The following is a 25,719-nucleotide window of genomic DNA, read 5'->3' as shown; positions in this document are numbered from 1 at the left end:
TTCTAAATTTTGTCTCATTTATTATATATAATTTATAAATTTTTTATAATTAAAAATAGAAAATAAAAAATGTAAAAATAATGATAAAATAATAACAACAATGTTTGTCGATCTTTTTATTGAACATTATTACTATACTGTCTATATGTATATAGAAATCATATTTTTGATACAATTTTTTTTATCATAAAATAATAATATTATTATATTTATATTATTATATCTAATAAATATTATTATTAAATAATAATAATATTAATTAGATTCTACGATTCATACCATTTAGATTTTTTCAATTCTATCGATTTTAATTTATCTTTATATTTATTTACAAGTTTTTCCAAATTTATATCATTGTGGTTTATTTTTGTCTTTTGTTTTGGCTACAAAAAAAATTTAGTATTAAAAAATATAAATAATTAAAATACAATAATTAATACAAAATATGAAATATATATAAACTATAAAAAATATAATATAGATGATTTAATAAATTTAAAAAAAGATAAATACATAATATAGATATTTTGAAAATATTTACCTTGATTTTATTCTTATCGTTAATTTTTTGTTTTCTTTTTATATCTAATTTTTTAGATGATTTTTTAATTTTTTTTTCTTTTTTTATAGTTCGATTATGCACTATTGCTTGAGTTTTTAAATTATGTTTCGATCGCAATTTATTTACACCAGGTTTTCCAATCATTCCAGCATATGGTTTTTTGCTAAACTCATCTACATTTTCAGTTTTTAATTTCTTTGTTGCAACTTCTTCATTCGTATTTTCTTTTTTTCTTTTCATTTTATTTCCCGTCCAAAGAGGATTATTTTCACGACTCTTTTCAAGTCTTTTTCGCTTAGCATTTATCATAATCCGATTTTCTATCGAGAATGACACGATTGGTCTCTAAATAAATAAAAATGATATACAAGAATTTTATAAAAATTTATATTTATATTATTGAAATTTTATATACATACCCTATTGGAAGTAAATATATTTGGATTATTATTCACATTTCTCAAAGCTTGAAGTGCATCTTCATGTTTCGTAAATGAAATAAATCCATATTCTTTCGATTTTCCCACTCCTTTAATATCCACGTCTTTTATATCTCGCATAACACGTGCCTTTATAAAATTTATTTTAAATATTTGCATTTTTTTAAATTTTAGATATATTTATTTCATATTAAATATTTAAATTTTAATAATTTAAATTCTCTAATAAATACCTCTCTAATGATCGCAGTGGGAGGACCATGATGTTCAAAAATTTTTCTAAATTTAAAATCGTCTAATGTAGATGGTAAATTATGAACAACGAGTCGCACTCTTGATACAAACATATTTAAATTTCGTAATATTTGTGATTTCCACTGTTCTATTTGTAATCGTTTTGCCATATCTGCTGCTGAAACTCCAACAGCAGCTGAACTTCCAGCTAATACAACTAAAAAATTTAAATTTATATATTAATTAATTTCTATTTTTATAATGTATAAATTTATATATATTTATGTATGTATTTATGTATATTTATATATATATTTATGTATGTCTTTAAATAAAAATATTTTTTTTTTTATAATATTTACCTCCTTCTTTTATAAGATATAAATTTCTAGAATCCTTTTGTTTATGTTGTTTTAAATTTTCTTTATTTTCAACTTCATTTTTATCTAAGGCTCTATATGCTTCAAGTATTTGATCTTCCATTTGTAATTTATTTCCTGCTGACAAACACTTTTCAGCATCTACAACTTTCTGATAAAATTTACATAATATATTTAAAATTTATTACAAAATTTGAATGCATTTAAAAAAAAATTACCTTAAATTTAACAAATGCTGTTCCTCTTGAATATTCAGTCAGTGAATCTATGCATACAAGAGCATAATATACTGGCCCAAATTGTTCCATATATTTTTTTAATTCATGATTCTTTACAGAAAATGGTACATTTTTTAAAAATATAGTTTTTCCTTCAGAAACATCATGAGATTCGAAACGTGGATGTTTTATTTCTTTTATATCCAGCTGTTTTTGTTCTTTATTTTCTTCTTCTTCATTTTCTTGATCTTCATCATTTTCTATTTCTACTTTCTCTAAATCATCATAAATACCAAATTCATCATTTTCTGTAACGATATCATGTTTTTCATCTTCACTGTAATTGAAATATATTAATATTAAATATTTATAAAAAAAAAATTTACAAAATTATCCTTTCAGATTTAATTTTATAAAAATTTTAAATATTAAATATAGATATTAAAATTATAATTTTAGATATGAATTATAATGAAATAATTAATAATAATGAAAATAATTATTTACCTATTTAATTCTTCATTTGAATTTAATTTTTTTATATTATCTATATTATCTTCTATGTCACTTTCTACTTCTACTTTTACTTTTATTTCATCTTCTTGATTTATATTTTCAGAATTATTCTTAGAAAATTTATTTTTGGGTATAGCCCAATCAACTATAATAGGTCTATCTAAAAGTGGTTTTAAATTTGCATAATGTATAGCTTTAGCTGCACTTTGTACATGTTCAAATTGAACAAATGCACATCCTATTTTTGCACCATCTTCTCTCTTCAAAATTTTAATTTCTTCTATTGTACCATATTGAGAAAAATGTTTTTTCAAATCTTCTTCCATTGCCTGCAATCATAATAAAAAATTAAAATTTAAAAAAAAATAAATCAATATAAATCTTTAACATAATCTTACTTGGAATGATAAATTTCTAACTACAACTCTTGCTCTTTTTTTTCGATTCTTTTCCTTTAATTGCTTTCTTTTTTCCTTTTTTGCATATAACAATTTTTCTTGTTTAGATTGATCTTTCTTTTCTTCAATATTTTTCTCTTTTGCTTTATTTTTATATATTTCGTTTTTATTTTTTTCTCCATTTTGATCTATATGATGATCTTTATCATTCAAATTTTCTAATTCTTTTTTCAATTTTTCGCAATATCTTGATTTTGAAACAGCCCAACCACTAGATATTATTCTACCTAAAAATATATTTTTAATGTATTATTATATATATAAAAATAATTATTTAATTATTAATATTGAAATCATATAGTTCTTATTAAAATATTACCAAGAAATTCTTTTTTATTTGTATTAAATATTGCTTTTGATGCATCTTCTAATTGTTTAAATTGAATAAAACAACATCCAACTAATGTACCATCAGTACGTTTTGGAAAATTTATTTCTAAAATTTCTCCAAATGATTCATATAACTTTTTTATATCTTCTTTAGTTGCCTAATAATACAATAAATTAAAAAATATAAATATATTTATATTTTAATAAAAATATAATAATATAAATTTCACACAATTTTATTATACAATGAAAAATGCATAACCTTAAATGGTATATTACGAACAATAATTCTAGGTTTCTTATTTTCATCTATATTATCAGTTATGTTTTGTATTGATTCGTTTGATTTTTGTAATTTTGTTTTCTTCCTATATATCCAAGAAAGTTTCTTCTTATCAGTTCTACCTATTTTATTTATTAATTTATACATGTATTAATTTAATAATAATCTCTTAAAATTTATTATATATATATTACATACTTATATTCCGCATATTGAATGTTTACTTCTGAATTATTAAAACTTTTTTTATAATTAAATTTCCGATATCTACAATTTTATGAAACATAAAATAATTTTATTAACATTATATTAGAATCGTTTACTTTTTAGGTTAAGAGTATCACGTGTATTATAAGTATATTATAAGAATAGTTATATATATATATGAAACTTATAAATTTAAAAATTTATAATAAATTAAATAATAATAATATTGTTTCTAAAATATAATAAATATAACAATTATATTCCTATATTTTTTAAAAATTTAAAAAAATAGTTATTTAATTTTAAATAATAAATACAAAATATAAAATACTAAAGTATTCGAAAAACTAGTAATGATATAATAAATAAGTAATGTAACATGATTGGATAATTTATATTAAATTACAAAATGTTATTTATAATTTATTTTTACATATTCACAAATGTATAAATCAAGAAAATTATATAAAATAAATTCATTCAAATATATAATAAAGAACTGAATGCACATTATATTCATTTAATATAATTTAAAAAATCAATGTATAATTAATATAAATATAAGTATATAAACATAAGATAGTAAAATAATAATATATATTTCAAAATAGAATTAAAAATTAATTTTAATTATAAAATTGTGATTTTATTTGATGAAAAATCATAATCAATGAATAAAGACACAATTGCATTTGGGAAAAATTAAATTATTTATGAAAAAGTAAATTAATTAAGAAATTGATATAAAAATTAGAAATTAAATATTAATTATACATTGACATAACAATAAAAGATAGTATATATAATCTATCTTTGTCAGAATTAGTCACACGAAATTTACCTGTAGAAAGGTTTCAAATTGGACGGAAGTACAATCGATACTTCAGAATTCGATACTGACAGAAGTATGGCCGAAAGCGGATTTTCATTTCTGCTAAAGACAAAACAGCAAACAACACAGTGAAACTATTATTATGACTGAGTTAAAAGTACTTTATTGTATCGTCTTGTTAACGTTTTTCGAGTTGACGTCACAAATTCGACCGTCCTTACATGGGCACAATAATGGTAAGTATATATTTATACTATTTTAATTATCTTCTTTCTATCACAATAATATATATCTTAAATGATGTTTCTGTGTTGTTATTCAATGAATTAAGAGATTATTAAGAATTTTTTACTTAAAATATAATTTTATGTTAATATTACGTTTTATATTTTTCAAAAGTCATCAAATTCTTATTCTTTAAAGAAAATTTAAAGATTTATACTTACTTGTTTATAAAAATACTACGTTATGTTAATTAATAGTTTTTTTTTTGCGTTTTTAAAATATAAATTAATTTTAATATTTATAAAATAGTTTTTTTTGCAATTTTGTAATTGTCTTCATATTATAGATATATTAGTTAATTATAATGACAGAAACATACAATATTTATGATATTATATTTTAATAAATAAAATATTGATATAATATTGTGAATTAAAACATAAATAAGAAAATATTTGTAAAAATTTTATGTTATATATATGCAGAGAAACTCAACATTATAGAAATAAAATACATGTTCAATATTTCCTATTAATAATTAATAATAATTAAATAATGATTATTATATACTGTATCAAAACACATAAGTTTTTGAAATAATATTATGAAATTTATAATATAGTTAGATTATTTGTATGTTTTTTGTAAAATATATCATATGTGAAAATTATATTAATTATGATATTAATAAGTTTATTTAATATTTTTTATAGCCTTCGTACAGGATGACAATGATGTTCAATATCTTTTGGACAACATACCAATATCTATGCATAAGGTTAGTTGAATTAGTAAAATCAAAAAAATTATATTATAAAAATTTAATAAACAAATAAAAATTCTTAAATTAAATAGGTATTCATAAACAAAATTATTCTATTTTATTTTGTCATGAAATTTTTAAATAGATAAAAAAATACAGAAAATATTAGAAATTTATTACAAATAAATTTATTATTATATTATATAATAAATATTATTTCTTTCTAAATATTCTAATATAATAATTAACGTAACATATATTAATATATATTATTTAATAAAATATATTTCTTAATATATAATTTAATTTTATAAATATATAATATTAAATTTTTCTTTTATAGGATTTTACTAATACAGTACAGGGAGCTGGGTAAGCATAATAAAATACTCATTAAAGTAATATTAAATAAAAATAAGGAAAATCTTTATTTTTTTTTGTTTTTTGACTTTACTATATATAATATATATAAAATAATATAAGAAATAATAAAATGATACAAAAAAATAATTAAAAATTTTTAAATTTTTCTTAATATTATATCATGAAAAATATATAAACATAATTCAAAATATTATATATATTATATTTTTGCCAATTATATTATTTATTTAATTAAAATAATATATTTAATGATTGCTTTTAAATTTTATATTTTATTATATGTTTTATATTATTATATTATTTATTATATTTTTTATTCTGATTTTTTATTCTAATTTTAAATTACTTTTCTTTATATCTTTCCTATTTTTAATTTTAATTATTATAAATATATTTGTAAAAATTATTATTCAGTATAAAATTTAAACTTGTTTTTTTTAAGGGATACAACATCAGAGGAAGATAAAACACAAGATTCATTATCTTATGTTTATTTTGAACCACATATTTTGGACTTTAAAGAGAGGTACATAAGTCTTGATTTTAATTTATATTATATTATTATATTATTATAATATATATTAATTATAATATTAATATAAATGAATATATATACAATATAGATTTTTTTTTCTTTAGACAACTTGGTATACCCCATCAAGAAACTGTGATCTTATTTAATAGAGATCATAATAAAACAATCCATCTTTTATCAATATCTGGAAATACACGTCATTTCCATTCATCATTTTTTCGAAATAAAGTAAGTTTCTTATGATGCAAATTTTTATGTAGTATTATTAAATAATTTTTGACATAGTTTTAATATAAATAATAATATATATGAATGTAAGTATTTTATATGTAGTAATGTATAGTTATATGAAGTATAATTAAATGTTTTATTTAATTTAAAATTTTGAATATTTATTTGTTAATTCTCATTGTATAATTTTTCATTTAAATTTTAAAAAATACGAAAATATTTGAAGAGACTATCTAAAGAAATCAATTAAGTAATTATATTATAATATTTTATAATATTTTATTTATTTATTTATTTATTTTTACAATTAAAGTATTAATTAAAGTAAATAAAATTATAAAATCATGCAAGTAGAAATAAAATTCAATCAATTTTATGCATTACTATAATTTAATTTGTTTAGGTAATTCCACCATTGAGGAACACAACATTTGATGTTGTTTTTCTTGGTCGTGAAGAAGGTGATATTGATACACATCTTTTTATACATACAGCAGATGGAACTGTGAAATATCAAGTAACCAACTTATATAATATATTATATATATTGCAAATTCTAAATATATTTTTCTTTATTAAGAATTATTTTTCAGGTAAAAGGAATAAGTGTCAGTAGTCCATATCGACTCAGACCTGTAGTAGGTGTTAAATTACCTTTAAATGCAACATTTACTCCACTTATATATATGCACAATCCACATGCAGAAGCTTTACAAGTAGGTATTTAATATTTATACTTTTTACACTAAAAAATTTCAAATTTATTTATTTTGTATTCTTCAATTGTCTGTATTTTATATTTAATTAAAAAGGTATTAGAGGTATATAGTAGTGGTGGAGAATTTCAATTAGAATTGCCATCAGGAGAAGCAGAAGGATCACGTGAACTATGGGAAATCCCACCATATCAAACAAAACCTATCATAAGACTACATTTTAATGCTTACACAGAAAAAAACCATACTGCATATATTAGGTTTGTATGCTTATGTATATAAAATATGGAGATAAGTTTCATTTTAATCTATTCTAAATAATTATTAATATTATTTAAATATATAATTTTTAATTATTAATATTTTCCTTAATTATAGACTTAAAATAAATAATACATCAGAAGTACTTGTTGTAACAGTCGAAGTTGAAGTGAAAAGTGGTGCTGGTCTTCATTGGGGTGGGAGTTCTGGAGTAATCAATTTAGGTATGGGAGGTTCATTACAACCTCCTATTCAATATCCTATTGCTTTGAAAAATTCAGCAAAAAAGCCAATAAAAGTTATGGTAAATAATTCTTAAATATTTAATTAAAAAATTATTTATTTTATGATATATATATATATATATATATATATATATATATATATATATATATATAAATCATGGTAATTTAAATCATGGTAATTCTTTGTATATTTTACAGAATATAATTAGTACACCAGTTTCTAAAGCATTAAAACTTCATTTCGAGCAAGCGGTAATTCCAGGAGATACTGATATACCAATTGCTATAGGAGCATTAATTTATGATTGTATGTAATTTTAAATTATATAATAAGATATATTTACATTGTATATTATAAGATATACATATATATATTTGATTTTAGGGAAGACTGGTTTAGAATTACAACATTTTAAAGGAAAATTAGTGATAAAAGCTATAGGTTCGGGTGGTTCTAGTCAAAAATTAACAATCCCATGGATAGCACAAGTTTTACAAGGTGGATTAGAAGTAAACGCATCAATTACGCATTATTGTTCTCTCCAATCTAATCAAACACGAAATTTTAGCGTTGTTAATAAATTTAAATTACCATTAGCTATTACAAATGTTACAATGTCATCACATGTAAAAACAGTTTTTACAGTAAGTGGATTTTTTAAAGTTTAAATAATAATACAAAATTTCAAAAAAACATTTTACTGAAAATTAAAATTTTAATAATGTAGTTTACTTAAACTTCATTATAAATAATTATTACTATAATTAATTAATATATAAATAATATATAATTAATTTTTAACTAATTAAATAATAAATTAATTATGAAATTAAATATAAATTTCTAATTTTATAGATAAAAAATTTTATTCCAAGAGTAATAAAACCAGAACAAAAAGTGAATATATTTTCATTACAACTCGCAAAAGATAGGAAAACTGATAATGTGAAAATGGAATCATCAATTTTAATTCATTCAAATGTTTCTGTAACTGAAGTTCCATTATTAAGTTATGATGGAAAAGTAAGAAAAATTGTTCCTGAAGAACGAGAAAATGATGAGGGTACAATGAATTTTGGTACTGTGGGAAGTGGAACTGAAAACGAAGCTATTTTTGCTTTGGAAAATCAAAATCCAATTAACATAGATTTACATGGATGGGGAGTTAACATGCCTGGTGCAGTATTAGAACTTATGGGCTGTCAAAGAGGTCCAGCTGATTTATTAGATAAAGAACTTCGTAATATAACTGTATGCAGTCATACAGGCAATGTAAATAAGAATAGTTATGAAAAATACTTATAATAATCTAATAATTATAAATTATAAAATTAATAAAATATTTAATTATTTAATTTTAGCAATACATAAAACCTGGTCATTTAGCTATTTTTAAAATTAAAGTAAAAACTCCGATAGTTGAGGAAGATACAATTGTGGGTGATGTATTCGTTAGGACAACTTATGAAAGATTTATTTTACCAGTTTATATGCGTGTTGCACATGGAAGAATTTCTCTGAAAAAACTTATTTTTACGGATTGTTTTCCTGTAAATATTTATAAAATTTCATAAATGTGATTACAAAAAGATTTTTTATAAACATTTCTTTTTTTAATTTTTTTTATTATAACTTTTTAGGGGTCAATTTGCGTACAGCAAGTTAAGGTATATTCAACATTTGTAAAACCCATGCAAGTAACTCAAATCACACCTATGAATAAAGATAATAGAATAAAATATATACCTTTAGAAGAAGCATCAATGCCTGTTATAACAAAAGGTGAAAATTATATTGGTTCAGTAAGAATTGAACCATCAGTGACATGCAAACATTATTGTTATTTAGGCTTATCATTGGATAGTAATGGTATATTAATTATTCTGTTATATGCTTTTATATTATTAGTTTTTAATTTAATGTTAATTTAATGCTATTTTGAATACAATTTTTTTTTGTTTAAATTTAAGTATATTATTTAAAAAATATCTTATATTCTATTGCAGCTGGTAAACAGTGGTTGAATACTTTGGCCCTTCCTTCACATACAAGAGATTCTGACTTAAATTTATTAAATACTAGATACACACGTTTTCTTAATTCTACAGGCGGTCGTTCTTGGGATAATGTTACGATGCGCTTAGATACAACAGAAGTTCGTGGGCACAAATTTTATTTGAATATAAAACCACATTGGCCCAGTTTATTGACTGGTTTTGGTAATAGTAAAAATAAAGTCGCTTTAGTATTTCCTTTGACACAAATTGGAAATACATCTCATAATACAATTAAAATATATAATCCAAGCATCAATCCTTTAATAATACAATTAGTTATGGATTGGAATTATCCACAAGGAACAAGACTTTATCATTCATTACCTGCTAAGTATGTACTTTTTGAATAAAATGAAAATATATAAGATATCGTTTATATATCATATTTATATTAATATGCTTTTATATATAGGTTTAAATTTACATGTGTAGAATGTGGATCTACAATTGCAGAAGAATTCAAACTAGAAGAAAGTATAGCAGATAAAGAAAGATTTGAAAGAGAATGGGATATTACAATAGCATCACAATCAATTCCTTTATATTTAAAACCTTCTGAATCAAGAACTATTCAAATATCATATACACCTTTCTCAGCATCTTTATCATCTGCACTTTTATATATTAGGTAAATTTTATTTATATATAAATAAATAATATAAAATAATATTTATATAATAAATTAATAAATTTAAATAAATTATAATAAAATTAAATAAATAATATAAAATAATATTTATATATAAATAACTGTTTCAATAATTTTGTATTGAATTCATTAAAATTGAAAAAATGAATAATAAATTTTTTTCGTTTCCAATAATTGTAGAAATAATATGACTATTTTGGAAGTATTACGTGTTATGGGACAAGGAGCAAATGCACAATTTAGATTTGGAAATCGAAAACCAGGTTCTACTACACCTTTATTATTTGAACTTGCGGATAAACATCTTAAAGATTGTGAACGTATGTACGTTTCTTTGCCCTCATTCTATCGATTAAGCAGAATGGAAAATGCAAGCATTTTATCAAAAATTATTATTTATTTAATAAATTATCAATCAAATATATCAAATAAAATAATGTTTGGAAAAAATTATTTAATGATGAATTTTTTTCTAAATAATAGGAGAACGATTTAAACGAAATTCGGCTCCAAATCTGACAGTTAAGAGATCTTTTATGGCAAGAAATACAGGAGAACTTCCTATAGAAGTTTACGATTTTTATATTAACGGCTTACGTTGCGAAGGATATGGTTTCAAGGTATTGAATTGCATGCCATTTAAATTGAATCCAAATGCCACGAAAAAAGTGGAAATAGCATTTACGCCAGATTTCACTTTGTCACGTATCGAAAGAAAACTTTTGATATCTACAAGTTTAGGCTCTGATAGTGATATCGAAGATGGCATAGTAATACTTAATTTACTCGCTACACTTCCTCCACATTCTTTGGAAGTTTGCACAGCTGTACTTGCGAGACCCTCATGGGAATATGCAGTGCAATGGGCAGCTATAAGTCTTTCATCAATATTGTTAATATGTGTTCTCGCAATTTCATTTCTTGAAGCGGATCGAATATTACGGGGAGCTTTAGCTAGCTTTTCAAGAGAAAGTTCAGTTCAACCACCGCTAGATTTAAGACTATTATCACACATGCCTTTACATTCAACGCAAGATTCGATTTCTTTAAAAGAGAAATTAATAAATGAAGAAAAACAAAAAATAGTGAAAAGAGAGGAATATCCAGATTGGGCATTGATGAATGTAAAAAAATATAAGGATAAAGATAATATACAAAAAGGATTAAAAATTCCTGATTGGTCTGCAGATGAGGAACGCAGATTTAAATTGGATACCGAGACGAAAGATATATTGTCCTTTAAACGATGCGAAGAATCGACATTAGATAATAGCAACATTATAAGCAATATTACATTTGGTGCCAAGAAAAGAAATAATAAAAAGCAAAATAATGTACAAGAGGTTCAAACAGATAATTGTGTTGCAGAAAATGTGTTTTCAGATATTCAAGGAACTCAAGAAAAAAAATATACTATAAATACATTTACGAAGACAAGTCCTGTAACGAATAGGAAAGGAAAGTCTAATCAAACAATAAATATTAAAACAGAAACTAAGCTGGTCGATCATGAAGTTCAAGTTGATACTACAGGACTTCTTAATAATACTCGAAATAATAAATTAGATAATAAAAAAAAACAAACTACTGTTGGAAATAGCAATAATGGTCATGTATCTTTCAAAAAATTCGAGTCAAATAGTAATCAAAGGAACATTCATCTTTCTGAAGAAGAAACATCATCTACAACAACGGAAAGTTCTGTTCAAGATGATTCTCCCCTATGTAAGGTAAGAATATTGTTTAAATTGTATGTAAATTAATATATATTTGTTTTATGAATTACGAAATATTTTTATGATAAAAAATATTATTTATTATAGAATTTTGATCAATCTTGTGGAAAATCTGATAAATTACAAAGAAAAAGTAATGTAACTAAAAAGACTAAGCCCCAATCAATTACTTCTGTGCCATGTGTAGATTATAGAGATAATTATGAAGGTGATTGTGATGATGATGAATATGATAAAGAAAGACATAATAATCCAAATAGATGGAAAACAAATACAAGATCTACTATGAAACATCATATTCATGCAACACGTACGGTTGAGTCATCTTTCAAATTACCTCGGCAAAATAAAAATCCTCCTAGAAAAGATAAAGCATCTCAAAAACGTCGGGGCATTGATAAAGGACATATAAAAAGTATATAAAATCTCTTATATAACTATATATAAAATCTTTATATAAACATAAGATATCAATAAATTAACAAAGAAACATTCATACAACTTTTAATGAAATTTTGATTAATTATTTTATTTTATTTTATTATAGCAACAACATTAAATGGAAATGTTAATCAAAAAGAAGATTCAATACGTACGCTAGGAGCAATTTCTACTCCATTGCCACCACCACCATCATGTTGGGGTGAAAATCGAGCTAGATTTAGCGATGTCGTAGCACGAAATCAAGAAAATATTTCGCCGTTTTCGAATTTAAATAAGTTACATAAAACTCAAACCACGCATAATATACCAATGGTCTTCAATAATGATACCAAAGATTTAGATTATACGAAACAGCAATCGAATCAAGAATTAATATCGAGAACGAAAGAATACAGAATGATATCAAAATCTCCATCTCTTTGTATTCAATCTGTTGAAAAAGAAAAGCCACTCAGTCATGATTCATTGAAGATACAAAATAGTTCGCAACATTCAAATAGTTATTTCATAAATGCCTTCACGGAACCACCGGCAAGTTAAAAGACAATTGAATTCGTTGTTATATAATATTGATATTAAGTTATAATTTGAACTTTCCTTTTTTAGTTCGAACGAGAATTGATTCCATATGATGATCTTCCAGAAACTGATGAACCATTAATGGAATTAGAAAGTCCAGAAGAAGATACACGATGTCAGTTATGGGAAGACAATAATCCTATGCTTAAATTATTATCTGATAGTACAAATGGATTTCAATTGGAATCGCCAAAATCTTCAGAAAAACCTCCAATGCTAACAGATACATTAAAAGGTGAAAAATATATACATGATAATCTGAGTAAAAATTCGAATTAATTTAAATAAAATATTGTGATTAATTTATAAATCTATATATTATATCAAATAAATTTTTTTTTATAAAAATTCATATTACATAATCATAGTAATATGATATTTTTCTAATTTAAAATTAACAAATTATTATAAATTTATAGATAATTGGGTAACAGTTGAAACAAATTGGGAACCCTTATATACTAGAGCAGCAGTAGGAGAAGAAAGAAGCGGTGTTTGGGGAATAAATACAGGGGGTGTATGGGCTGCTGGTCCATGGGGTGCAGCTACGCCACCTGTAGTTTCACAATTATCTTCATTACAAACAGAAACGGATACACAAGTAAAAAAATAATAATTTTTTATATATTTATCTTGGTTTCATTGTATTTTAAAATAATTTTATTTAAAATATTTTATTTTTTATATATATTTATTTATTTATTATATTTTTTATTATATTATTTTTATTATATATATTTATTATGAAATTTATATTTTATAATTATTTTATATCTTATTTATTATTTTAGGAAAGATCAGGTTTTGATCCATTTCGTTCACTCAGTACAATATGGACGCCATCATCTTCAGAGTCTTGGAAAAAAAAACATGAAGACTAATCTCGTTTCCAAAAATTTTCGATATTGTATCTTGTGATATCTAGACCTGGTTAAAGCAATTTTTTTCTAATATCGAAAGTAATAATATATTTATTAGCAACACCTTTCGTGATCGATAACGCTTAAACTACCAGCTGGTTTTTGTTATTATTCATGTTTTTGCATATTTGTGATATGTTGTTGAATAGTACCTCGCATAATAATATGAATAAGTTTGGACAAAAAAATTGTTTTGTACTCGTTAAATTTTTATGTTATCATTTATTGACTTATATTATTGGTATTTTAGCATGATATGTTGAATCATTATTGATTTGAAATCACAAGTTTTTTTTATGATTTCTAGTTAGAATGACCAACTAAAGTCTGAATTGGAAATAATAAATGAAGCATAGAATAATCAAAAAAATGAATTTTTAAAAGCAAAAATGTTTCTAGTTTGTGAATTTTGTCTTTTGATTATTTGTTTTTTTTTTTATATTTTCTATATAATATAAATGAAAAATAATCACAATACTCAAAGAATGTTGGTCTTGATGTTACATAAAAAGAAGTAATAATTAAGTTATTTGGAACGAGTGAGAACTGTGATTTTTATAGTCTTGACTTGTAGAAATTTCTTTGGTAAGTTTTCAAAACATTTTACAAAGTTGTGATGTATACAAAACAAAATAAAAATGTGTACCTACTCTTCAAGACTGGTAATTGCTGTGTTTTAATAATTTGAATCTTATATTCATAAATAATGTTCTAAAAAAGTGACTTATAATATTTAATAATTTTTAATAGTAATTTAAAAATTTAGTTATTAATTCTACTAAAGCTTTAATGATAATAGAAATGTTATGTTTGAATAAAACAATAATTTAATAAAATTAATTTTATTATAAAAATAGTGTAATATACATTTATGAAATTTTATATATTTTTTTTACAATAACAAACAATGACTACTTGCAATTTTATATCGTGTGTTAAAAAAATCACAATTATGATATTTGCATTACAGATATTTAATATATAACATAATTTATTATAAACTTTCTATCAATATAAAATGCATAAAATTATAATTATGTGTTACAGATTATAAGATCGTTTGTCTACAACCAGGTTTTGTCATATTATTCATAACTCGTGATTTAGTTTGTTGTATCCTTTGGAGCAATAACTGTAAATGTAAATATTGAATATCATTCATTTATAATAAGCCTGTAGTCAAATTATTTATAAAAATTTATGCTTTATTTCAATTTAAATATTTATACATACTATATTTTCATTTTCTATTTTCTTTTGTAATTTCTTTCTATTTATTGCAGAGCTACTTATTCGTGATGGTGGGATATTTTCATAAAATACTTTTTCTTTTGGTTTCTGTTGTGCCATTATCTTTCTTAACAGAATTTGATTCTCCCATTCGATTTTTCGTATTTCTTCATCTGTAAAACTCATATTTTTTCTTCTATTTTTTACTTGTTTGATTCCTATGGAATTATCTTCAGATATTGAACTTCTACCAATAGAATTTATAATTTCATTTTGCGTTATATTTTCAGATTTTTCCTGTTCGTTTTTAATTTCCTCGTGACTAAATTTGCGCGTACTGATTTGAGGATGAGGAGAAAAATGAGAATCATTAAGTGATCTTAATGTACCATTAGTTTCTTCAGATTCATCACAAGATTCATCAGAACAAAATGAATCATTACTATAAATAGAATCTTCATCTATAGTATCTGCAGTATCTTTTAATTGATCTGCAGCTAGTTCAATATCTTTTGGAGTTTTTAATTCTAAATCACAAGCATTTTCTTCATCCGTTTCTTCTTCATCCACCTCATGTATACTGGGCACATGATTGAAACTGTCTTTCATTTCAGAAAACTGTTCATGAACTATTTCATCTGTCAATGTTAATGTATATTGACACCTACAATCAGGCTGAGTATCTTTTAAACATGACATGAGAATAAATGTCAATAAAATATTTTGTAAAAAAAGATGAAACCATTAATAGTACAAAATTAATCCGAGAATATTTTCAGGTTAAGAAATAAGTGTAATATGTTTCAATAACCATGGTAACCAAATAACAAAACAAAATAATCCTCTCTAGTTAAATGTTATCAAATATAATTTCATATTGTTATGATATATATATTTATAAATTAAGATACGATTAAGATATCTTTTTTTTATTATAATTTTACATCTACATTTCTTTTATTATTGTAAATAATCAATTTCAATCAAAATGTTTAATTAATAATATTAAATGCGGAATCATATAATTTTCAACATTCATTTTATAATTTTTTATAAATTTTATAATTTAAATGCTATATATAAGATTTCCTTGATTTTTTTATTAAAAAATTTTACTTATTTTTATATGTATTGTTTTACAAAATATATAATTATAATAATATTTTAATATATTTAAAAGAGAATACAGGTACAAATGAATTTTTTTTGTTTTTCGTAATAATATATTTTGATATAAAAGTCTAAAAATATTTTAATCATTAGCAAATCCAAATACTTTTAGACTACCAGCATCACGTTTTCGATCATAAGTATCTTTATCATCACATGCATATGCTAACAAATATTGTTTTGGATGCCATGCAACTGTAAAAGTTGCTGCTTCTACTGGTATATCTGTAATCTTTTCTCCAGTTTCAACTTCACCTATATCTATTACAAGATCTTCAGATGCTGCAGCTAATAATTGTCCATTATAAGAAAATGATATAGTTCTCACTGGCCATTCTAGTCTTGAAAATGTTCTTAAACAACACAATTCATCTGCATCCCATAAAGAAACTAATGCATCTGCTGAACCAGTTGCAAAATATCTTCCAGTAGGATCAAATTCTATACAAATACATGTTCCTGGATGTGCTTTAATTACATGTAATAATTCTAAATCTGGATAACTTAAAATATGTACACAGCCTTGACCATTAGTTAAATAAAATGTATCAGAATCTTTATTCCATGAAATTTCATTCACTTCAAAATTGAATTGTTCTTCTGCACGAATTTTCATTACTCGTGCATCAATAAAAGTCACCAAATCTTCTTTGTTTCCTACAGCTATTGTATTACCATCAGGTGACCATGATATATTGATATTTTCACCTCTTGTACTGATATTTGCTGTGCATTTTTGAGTTCTTGTATCCCATATACGAACTGTCTTATCTCCACTTGCAGTAGACAATAACTCTGGATAAAAAGCATGCCAGCATAGTTGATCTACACTACCACCATGTCCTCTGAAAGTTGTTTCTTGTTTCTATAATAAAATATATTAAAGATTAAAATCAGAGTTTTAATAAATAAACATAAAAAATCAATAAAAATAACAAATCAATAATGCAATTAAAAAATAAGATATTTCTTGTATAAAAGTAATCATAAATAATTTAAAATATTCTAAAAGATTTAATAACGATTTTATTATGATTAAATTATGATAAAAATTAATATATATATATATATATATATATATATAATATTATATATATATTATATATATTATATATATATAATAAAATAATAAATAAATATTTAAAAATAATAAATAAATAAAATCAAAATTAAATTTCGAAAAATTGAAATTATAGTAAATAATAGAAAAGAGGTTATGTTTACTTACTAAACGATCTGGACAAAGAGAAAAGATGCAAACAGATTTATCAAAAGATCCTGAAGCCAAAAGTTTTCCATCACAACTCCATCCTACACTATGTACTTTCGCAGAATGACTTTGTTGTTCTCTAATTTTATTATGTGATTTAAAATAATTTATCAGTTCATCAACACGAGAAGTAGACATTGTTGTTTTCATTAACTATCAATTAAGTTATCTACAATTTTTTAATTACTCTTTTTTTGTGACAAATTATCTATAACTTAAATGAAAAACAAATGACATAAAGATATTTACATAATTGTTAAATATAATATATTATAATAATTATTTACATGTTTTATTTTAACCATAGATAAAATATCAGATAGATTTAATAATAATTTTTATAACATAGTTTAGAAATTTATAAATATCTTAATATTGATAATTGATTAATTTTGAATTATTACTGTTTTATAGAATAAAATTATAAATAAAAAATAATAGAAATTATTGGCATTAAAAAAACATATATAATTTAAAATTATTTAAATATAAAAAAGCATTCATAAGTTTTGTTCAAAAAATAATTTTTATTACAAATTTTTTTTATTAATAATAATTTTTTATTAATTGTAATTTGAATCTGTACTATAAATTAATAAAAATATCATAATTAAAAAATTTATATTAGTTAAATAACATTTACTAAGTGTCATTTATACATATTTTATAAAAATGACTTACTAACAGATGGCGCGAATATTTTCATATTTCAGAACTTTAATTGCAAATCAAGAAAATCTAACAAATTATATTATCAATGAATTTTAAATGAAAATTAACTTCATAAATACTTTAAAAACGGGACGGTAACGTCCTCTTAAGAATGATCGATATGTAAGGAATTTATTCATCAAAATTATAATTGTATTTGTATTACAACGAAGATGCGAATGTTCATACGTGATATACTTGTAAAACATCACCTGATCCGATTATTCCTATCGCCTGATTAGTATATTTGATAAACTGTTTACCGCGGTAAGTTTATGACCAGTTCAAGAACAATGTCGACATCATTAATAGTATTTTAAGAATTGGGACGTGATAATGATCACACGAATTATCCAGATTATTTCAAACCGAAATAACGAGTATTTTAGCAAAATTAATGCTTTTTTATCTCAAATAAATTTCTACTGCCAGTAGTTAAAATTCAACGTTTAAAAACGTTTAAAAATTTATGATTTATAATGCCACGCAGTCGTTTGGATGCTGTTTATAGAAGTATTCTTCTCACTAAATTTTTTACAAAAGGCTGGGGTAGTCCTCAAAATTTGAAAAGGTAAGAATACTCTTGATGAAAATAATAACTTTCATTTTATTTAATATAAATTTAAATATTTGATTTGAGTTCGAGAGTATTCGATATTAGTCTTATGATTGAAATATAAATAAATTCTATATATGCATATATTATATTAATATTATTATTTTATATATATAATATTTATATATAAAATTATAAAATACATTTATAAATAATATTTTAATAACTAATTGTGATTAAACTTAATATATTATATAAATAAATTGCACTAAAAATGTTTTTTATAAGAATTATTGAAAATTATATATAAAATTACATAAATTATAAGAAATAATATATATATATATATATAAAATATATTGAATTATAGAATAATTATTAAATTTATATTTCAGAATATTTGAATTTAGAAGACTTCTTGCTAATAGAGACACATGTTATAAACTTATACCTCGTGATTATCCAATCAATATAACTAAGGTAATGTAAATATTTTAAAATTGAGATTATTGGAAATAAAAAAAATATTATATTTATATTATATTAATATTATATTTATTATTTTTATATATATTTATTATAGGACGAAGAATGGTCAGATTGTCATATAATAGAAGGTCGTTTTGAAAGTCCATTCAATAAACATCTTCCTCAAATAATGCCTTATGAGACAATAACTGCAAATTTTCAATTAGTCTTACCAAGAAAATGGTACTCTCATAAAATAAAGCCTATTTGTTTACATCTTGCAGGTACTGGAGATCATGTAAGTAAACTAATCTTGAATTAAATTAAAATATTACTTTTTTTTTATAATATATATATAAAATAAATGATTTTTATATATTGAAATTGACTTGGTTATTACCTGATTTTAGTTCTTTTGGCGGAGAAGAAATTTAATTGCCAAACCTTTACTAAAAGAGTCAGGAATTGCATCTCTATTATTAGAAAATCCATTTTATGGTACAAGAAAACCACAGAATCAAATGTAAGAACTTATGTTCAGAAGGTTTGTAATAGTAAACAAATATTATATTTTAGAAGAAATATGTATGTATATTAATATTGATTTGTGATTTATAGACGTTCTTGTTTACATAATGTCTGTGATATCTTTGTTATGGGAGGATGTTTAATAATGGAATCAATTGTTTTATTAAATTGGTGTGAACAGCAGGGATTTGGACCTTTAGGACTCACAGGCTTATCAATGGGTGGCCATGTTTGTATTTTAATGTTTCTTTTTAATTTTAAAAGTTAATTTTAAAAGTTTAATAATATAAATAAATTTAATTATTTATGATATTAATTATTTTATATAATTATCAATAATAAATATTGATTTGTTTAGATGGCTTCTTTAGCAGCAACTAATTGGCCAAAACCAATACCATTAATCCCTTGTCTTTCTTGGTCAACAGCATCACCAGTATTTACTCAAGGAGTAATGAGTGCTTCGATTAACTGGACTCTTTTAGAAAATCAATATTTTGCAAATGAACTGTATCAAAATGATCTCGCTAAAATGGTAAAAATCATAGGTAAAGAAGTAAGTGGCTGATTATTTAAAACATGAAAAAGATTTTTAAATATAATTATAAAAAATATATTTTTAGTATAAATATTTAAGCTGTTTATTTTTAGGATGCATTTTTAGCTGGACAACATTTTGCACAGCATTATCCTTCAAGCATGAAAAGAGTTAATGAATTAAAGAAAATGACTGAAAATGTTACTAAGAAAGTAAATACCATAACTGCCTCTGAAACTGTGATTAATAATAGAGATTATGATGAACAAAATAAAGACAATACTTTAAAAAATGAAATTGCTGAAGAAAAAGCAGCAAGAATATTTCCTTTAAATATATTATCTAATAAATTTAAATTAAAAGATTCAAGTACACATAAAGGCATGTATATTTTTGGCATGTATATGTATGTATATTTATATTAATGAATTCTAAATTTATTTTTTCTTTAACAAAATTGATAACATAACTGTCTTAAATATTTTTAAATATGCTGAATTATTTATGTAAAACATAACTTATTATTAGATTTTACAGGAATTTAATAATATATTAGTATTGTATTAACAAATTTTTTTCTTTACATAATTTAATAATTTTGAATTTTTAAAATTTGTATTTTTTTCACATATTAATAATTTACAAACATTTAATATTAAAATTATTAGTAAATATAATGTTTATTAAAATATTTTAAAATAAAATAAGTGTTTATTAAAATATATTTTTTTTATATTTTTTTTCTCAGTTTTAAATGTTAATTTTAAGAAAGCATGATTGATATATCATTAGTGTATTGCTTGGCAATAGGTATATGTTTGTTACCAGTTCCAAGACATCCATTATTTTCGGACTGTAAATGGCGTGAACGAGAAGCATTACAATTTATGTGTGGAATAATGGATGAATGTACGCACTTAAAAAATTTCGAAGTACCTGTTGATACCGAATTAATTATTGCTGTCTGCGCAAGAAATGATGCATACGTACCACGAGATGATTGTATGAGTTTAGATAAAATTTGGCCAGGAGCAGAAATTCGGTATATAGATGCTGGACATGTATCTGCGTATCTTCTCCATCAGAAAGTATTTAGGTAAATATCATATATGGAATATTTGATAATGAATAATACTAAATAAATTTGAATACTAAATTTTTCTGAAAAAAATTAAAAATCTATCTTTTGATTTCTAAGTCATCTATTTTTCATTTTCAGATCTACTATAGTAGAGGCATTTGAACGATCACTGAAGAAATATCCTTTACAGATTAGCTGATGTATAATATTATCTAAATTAACTAAAGTTAGTGTAAAAGATTCTACAAGTTATTTTTAAAGTGTAATTTCGTGTTCATTCGCGACATTATATTAAGGTAAATTATATATTTAAACCATTTTTTTAGATACTTTACAATTTTTATTATTTTTTAATTGAAACAAATTGAAATATAAATAAGAGTTGATCATGTGTACAGATTCAAATCTCTATATATACTGTAAGAAATGTTTATTAATAAAATATATTTTATGAAGTACGAATAAATTATAATATATTTGTATACAAAAATAAATGATTTATTATTGTTTATTCGTTTATTTTTTACTTTTTAAATTTATTTATGTATAATATTAGATATAGATTAGTAAAAATTAATAAAGAATAATATTAATTTATAATATCCATTAATTATAATATTAAAATATAGTATATTAATATTTATTTAAAATTATCAATAAATTAATTATATATAAATCAAAGATAAATAAAATTTTTAAATATTATTCTCAAAAGATACAAAACTATAAACTTAAATTATGCGGGTATTATGAAATAGGAAATACAATGGCGCTATCTACAGGATTGATAATAGAATCAAATAAACCGGAAACTGTAGTCGCTCGCGTAAAGGCCAGGAGCAAGCGTTGGCCACATGTGTTTTGTAGACCGCTTTTCCGTGGAAAAAGATCACCGAAAATGCCGTGTTTACGTAATCTGTGGTAACGTGACGTTGAAACGGTGCTCCTGAACTCGCTGCTGTTGTGACAAAATTTTTAGCCTGTATTCAAGCCAGTCAAAAAAGATTTGCAAAATATAAAGAAGAACGTAAAGAAGAAAAATTACTTGTACTAACAAGGTGTACCCTGGTTGTCTGCTAACTTCCTTTTTTCTACTTGGCACGTATTGCATATACTGATATATTTTCTCGACATTTTTCATCCATAAAAAAGGTAGATTTAATCATTATTTAATTATTTATTATAGATCAAAAAAAAAAATTTATACCGGCTCATTTTTGATCATTTTGTGAAATCGCCGAGTCAGCGTGTTCTTAACCACGCAACTTATTTCCTCATGTAAATGTATTAGAAATTCTTCGTACATTCAATTATCGTGATAAAGATTTTTGTCAAAAAATTTTTTTTTCATTGGATATTGAAAAAAATCTAACATAAGTGAAATAAAAAAAAACTGTTAGATATTCGATAACGACCGCATGTGCATACCGCGCCTTCTGGAAAGAGCGATACCTCGTGACGAGAACATTGAGTGGGCGTTCTCTTATTAACAAAATAACTAACGACTGGCTTTTTATATTCGTGTATAATTTTTATTAAATTTAACGTGTCCGTGCATTATTGCACGAATTTCAAGAAGAGATGCGTCTAATTCACGGCATGGAGGACATGCTTAAATTGATGCTTTAAAGCCGAATCAACACACGAAATATTTTGAATCTCCGATCAAATAACGAGAATATTCGGGTAAATTAATGTATCCGAAGGTGTTCAATGTTCCTCAGGACTCCTCAATTGCCTGAGAGGAAGTAACATCTTATAAAATTTTTTCGAGCCAAATTCTCGTGGTCGGACTACCTCGTGTTTTGTCTTTCGGCGCGTACTATTCAAGATGGCGGCCAAGGTAGCCAACAGCACTCAGGGAAGTACCGAAAGAGAACAGTGCCCCGGGGTCTCTTATGCAAGTATCTTAAATCCAAAAAGCAACAATGAGATCCGAACTGTTAATAAGGGTAATAATAAGGAAAATATCGGTGATCAAGTAGTTCAACACCAATCAGTATCTATTAATCGTATTACTTCTCAAAGTCTAACTGCTAAAGGAAAATCTTATCAAAGAACTGGAAGAAGAGTTAATTCACAAAATAAAATTGAAAAGCGTTATGGAAATGAATTACCACCAACTGCAGAACAGAGCCAATTATTTATACAGAAAGAAAATTTAGTTGAGCAGCGACAAGAACCTATTCTTGAAAATGAACAATTAAATGGTGATATTGGAAGTGATGGAGAGTTTCAAACAGTAGCACCAAAAAGTGCTAGGAGAAAAGAAAAATTACAACAGAGGGATTTATTTAGAGAACGACAGAGATATCGTGATCACAGATATCCTCTTCGTGGTCATACTGGAAGTAATGAAAGATCATATAAAGAACGAGATAGAGGAGATAAAGGAGGTATAGATCATAATATGGGAAATAAGGATATTCAAAAAGATAAAGAAGAAACAGAGACAGAATCAGAATTTCAACCTCCAATTAAATATGTTGAAGCCCCTTTACCTGCAGTTAATCCTTGGACCAAAAGTAAAATTGTACCACCAACAACATCTTCAAGTCTTGTTACTGCCATATCTTCAGGAAATGTAACATCTATCGAAAAGATTGAGAAAGAGAAAAGAGTACTTCAACCTCAACAACAACAGGGTATTATTGGTAAGTGTCAATATACATTTCAAATCATTTATTTTTATGTGTTATTATATTGCATTTTATGAGTTTTTATTTAAATTAAAAAAGAAATAGAATTTTGTGTTTTTTATAGATTGCAATACTATTAATTCTAATTTTAATTTTATATGTTACAATTCAATTTTTTTTTTTTTAATCTATAAATATAATATAATTTTAAAGATTTACAAAGAGAATATATTATAACTTTTAAATACTTTATTTTTTTTAAATTCAAAAATTATTAATTAAAAATTTATAAAAATTTATAAAAGTTTTCATATATTTTATATGTATTACAATTTTATAAAAAATTAAATATTAATAAAAATTAAATATATATTTATATTTGATATATTATAAATGAATTATAAACAAACATCTTCTATCATATACATAAATATTATTGGAATAACATTTTTAAGCAAATCATAGATTTGTATTTTCATAATTATTATAGAAAATATATTAGTAAATATATACAAATTATAAAAATATAAATATATATATTATTAAAAATTTTTAAGATATATATTAGGTATATAACAATAATAATTAGCTTAAATATTGTAAATTTTTATAAAACTAGCGATTTTAATATTTGTATCAAATTGGCCTTGGACTTTGTACATGTGATGAAAGAGGTTCTTATCTAGTTATAATATATATAAAGTACTTTTCCAAAAATATTGATGATAATTAAGTACTAAATTAGTTAAAAAAAGAGGAATTAATTTATTTAATTATAATTATATAATAAATTGATTTATAACAATATAATTCAATAAGTTTAATAACAATTTTTTAATTTCAATGTTTAAATTTTAAAAAATCTTATTTTTAAGAAATAATTTTATTAGTGCATAATTATATTATATACTATTTGAAAATAAAATAAATTATCATATATATTAAATAGTAAAACAACTTAAAAAATTTTAATAAATATATATATATTTTTTAAAAAAATTACTTGATGTCGAAAAATATATATCTATATTAAATCAAAATTTTTTAATAACTTATTGAGGTATGATGAATTTTCTAAATTGAATACGTAGTTTTTGTGTCAAAATTTGAAATGAAAAAATAAAATTTGTATAAAAATATTGATAAAATATTTGTAATAATGTTAATTAATCTTAATACTTTGCTTATTAACTATCTAAATAAACATATAATTATGTTATTTAATAACGTAAATATATTTAAATAATAATGATATTCTATTGTCTGAATACAATCAATAAATGTTAATAAACTATATAATTATTGAAATGCGACATTGTAGC

At 22.8% G+C, this 25,719-nt stretch overlaps 6 protein-coding genes across 23 annotated transcripts in view; 3 read left to right on the top strand and 3 right to left on the bottom strand.

Moving 5' to 3' along the window:
* Nucleotides 1–101: 101 nt before the first annotated feature.
* Nucleotides 102–4,611, bottom strand: LOC107994164 (RNA-binding protein 28). Its single transcript, XM_062076484.1, has 12 exons — nt 4,470–4,611; nt 3,620–3,688; nt 3,401–3,543; nt 3,128–3,296; nt 2,749–3,035; nt 2,342–2,679; nt 1,835–2,171; nt 1,599–1,767; nt 1,236–1,453; nt 982–1,131; nt 542–907; nt 102–383 (listed from the first exon to the last, which is right to left on the bottom strand). The coding sequence occupies exons 2-12, from the start codon at nt 3,630–3,632 to the stop codon at nt 267–269; spliced, it is 2,307 nt and encodes a 768-aa protein (XP_061932468.1). The 5' UTR covers nt 3,633–3,688; nt 4,470–4,611; the 3' UTR covers nt 102–266.
* On the top strand, nt 4,554–14,872 carry LOC107994077 (transmembrane protein 131). 2 transcript variants are annotated; one of them, XM_062076442.1, is made up of 23 exons: nt 4,554–4,696; nt 5,399–5,463; nt 5,792–5,820; nt 6,275–6,358; nt 6,472–6,595; nt 7,002–7,115; nt 7,192–7,314; nt 7,411–7,574; nt 7,693–7,879; nt 8,019–8,127; nt 8,206–8,465; nt 8,677–9,093; nt 9,183–9,371; nt 9,462–9,603; nt 9,828–10,209; nt 10,291–10,506; nt 10,708–10,847; nt 11,011–12,257; nt 12,351–12,678; nt 12,811–13,238; nt 13,314–13,521; nt 13,706–13,887; nt 14,078–14,872. In XM_062076442.1, the coding sequence occupies exons 1-23, from the start codon at nt 4,603–4,605 to the stop codon at nt 14,165–14,167; spliced, it is 5,322 nt and encodes a 1,773-aa protein (XP_061932426.1). In that variant the 5' UTR covers nt 4,554–4,602; the 3' UTR covers nt 14,168–14,872. The 2 variants fall into 2 exon arrangements, with proteins under 2 accessions (XP_061932426.1, XP_061932425.1); XM_062076441.1 differs by having other exon boundaries at nt 9,462–9,690.
* A 160-nt stretch (nt 14,873–15,032) lies between these two features.
* Nucleotides 15,033–16,135, bottom strand: LOC107994115 (cilia- and flagella-associated protein 97-like). The gene is made up of 2 exons (XM_017050887.3): nt 15,440–16,135; nt 15,033–15,338 (listed from the first exon to the last, which is right to left on the bottom strand). Exons 1-2 carry the CDS (start codon nt 16,133–16,135, stop codon nt 15,255–15,257), a joined length of 780 nt encoding a protein of 259 aa, XP_016906376.1. The 3' UTR covers nt 15,033–15,254.
* LOC107994076 (THO complex subunit 3) lies at nt 15,033–18,809 on the bottom strand. 3 transcript variants are annotated; one of them, XM_062076492.1, is made up of 3 exons: nt 18,558–18,809; nt 17,835–18,090; nt 15,033–17,471 (listed from the first exon to the last, which is right to left on the bottom strand). In XM_062076492.1, exons 2-3 carry the CDS (start codon nt 18,024–18,026, stop codon nt 16,689–16,691), a joined length of 975 nt encoding a protein of 324 aa, XP_061932476.1. In that variant the 5' UTR covers nt 18,027–18,090; nt 18,558–18,809; the 3' UTR covers nt 15,033–16,688. The 3 variants fall into 3 exon arrangements, with proteins under 3 accessions (XP_061932476.1, XP_061932475.1, XP_061932473.1); XM_062076491.1 differs by lacking the exon at nt 18,558–18,809 and adding an exon at nt 18,164–18,198; XM_062076489.1 differs by having other exon boundaries at nt 17,835–18,573.
* Nucleotides 18,810–19,016: 207 nt separating this feature from the next.
* LOC107994113 (protein ABHD18) lies at nt 19,017–22,269 on the top strand. 2 transcript variants are annotated; one of them, XM_017050883.3, is made up of 9 exons: nt 19,017–19,158; nt 19,539–19,623; nt 19,727–19,909; nt 20,022–20,134; nt 20,230–20,368; nt 20,498–20,695; nt 20,791–21,058; nt 21,506–21,773; nt 21,897–22,269. In XM_017050883.3, the coding sequence occupies exons 1-9, from the start codon at nt 19,067–19,069 to the stop codon at nt 21,955–21,957; spliced, it is 1,407 nt and encodes a 468-aa protein (XP_016906372.2). In that variant the 5' UTR covers nt 19,017–19,066; the 3' UTR covers nt 21,958–22,269. The 2 variants fall into 2 exon arrangements, with proteins under 2 accessions (XP_016906372.2, XP_016906371.2); XM_017050882.3 differs by having other exon boundaries at nt 21,488–21,773.
* A 115-nt stretch (nt 22,270–22,384) lies between these two features.
* The window catches only part of LOC107994112 (la-related protein 1B), a 30,464-nt gene continuing 27,129 nt past the window's right edge, over nt 22,385–25,719 (top strand). For 13 of the 14 annotated variants that reach the window (XR_009830239.1, XR_009830248.1, XR_009830246.1 and 10 more), the window contains exon 1: nt 22,385–24,412. Coding sequence is in view for 3 of the 14 variants with exons in the window: in XM_062076438.1 (XP_061932422.1) it covers nt 23,590–24,412 (823 nt within the window). In the remaining 11 variants the exon portion in view is untranslated. The remainder of the gene's footprint in view (nt 24,413–25,719) is intronic. The other variant, XM_062076437.1, reaches the window with a different exon arrangement.

This window comes from Apis cerana, linkage group LG6 (assembly GCF_029169275.1).
Source record: "Apis cerana isolate GH-2021 linkage group LG6, AcerK_1.0, whole genome shotgun sequence".
Lineage (NCBI taxonomy): Eukaryota > Metazoa > Arthropoda > Insecta > Hymenoptera > Apidae > Apis > Apis cerana.
Note: the sequence above shows the minus strand (reverse complement) of the source record. Positions and strands in the feature narration are given on the sequence as shown.

Excerpts from the sequence above, each read along its gene's own strand:
- LOC107994076 (XM_062076492.1), bottom strand. The coding sequence starts at position 18,026 with ATGAAAACAACAATGTCTACTTCTCGTGTTGATGAACTGATAAATTAT. Across the intron at positions 17,472-17,834 it reads CTCTTTGTCCAGATCGTTTA|AAACAAGAAACAACTTTCAG; the intron begins GTAAGTAAACAT and ends ATTTTATTATAG.
- LOC107994164 (XM_062076484.1), bottom strand. Across the intron at positions 2,680-2,748 it reads TTAGAAATTTATCATTCCAA|GCAATGGAAGAAGATTTGAA; the intron begins GTAAGATTATGT and ends TTATGATTGCAG. Across the intron at positions 1,454-1,598 it reads ATATCTTATAAAAGAAGGAG|TTGTATTAGCTGGAAGTTCA; the intron begins GTAAATATTATA and ends TAAATTTTTTAG.
- LOC107994113 (XM_017050882.3), top strand. The coding sequence starts at position 19,067 with ATGCCACGCAGTCGTTTGGATGCTGTTTATAGAAGTATTCTTCTCACT. Across the intron at positions 20,696-20,790 it reads TAAAAATCATAGGTAAAGAA|GATGCATTTTTAGCTGGACA; the intron begins GTAAGTGGCTGA and ends GTTTATTTTTAG. Across the intron at positions 21,774-21,896 it reads CTCCATCAGAAAGTATTTAG|ATCTACTATAGTAGAGGCAT; the intron begins GTAAATATCATA and ends TTTCATTTTCAG.
- LOC107994077 (XM_062076441.1), top strand. The coding sequence starts at position 4,603 with ATGACTGAGTTAAAAGTACTTTATTGTATCGTCTTGTTAACGTTTTTC. Across the intron at positions 4,697-5,398 it reads CTTACATGGGCACAATAATG|CCTTCGTACAGGATGACAAT; the intron begins GTAAGTATATAT and ends TATTTTTTATAG. Across the intron at positions 7,880-8,018 it reads AAAAGCCAATAAAAGTTATG|AATATAATTAGTACACCAGT; the intron begins GTAAATAATTCT and ends TATATTTTACAG.
- LOC107994115 (XM_017050887.3), bottom strand. The coding sequence starts at position 16,135 with ATGTCATGTTTAAAAGATACTCAGCCTGATTGTAGGTGTCAATATACA. Across the intron at positions 15,339-15,439 it reads AAATAGAAAATGAAAATATA|TTATTGCTCCAAAGGATACA; the intron begins GTATGTATAAAT and ends TTACATTTACAG.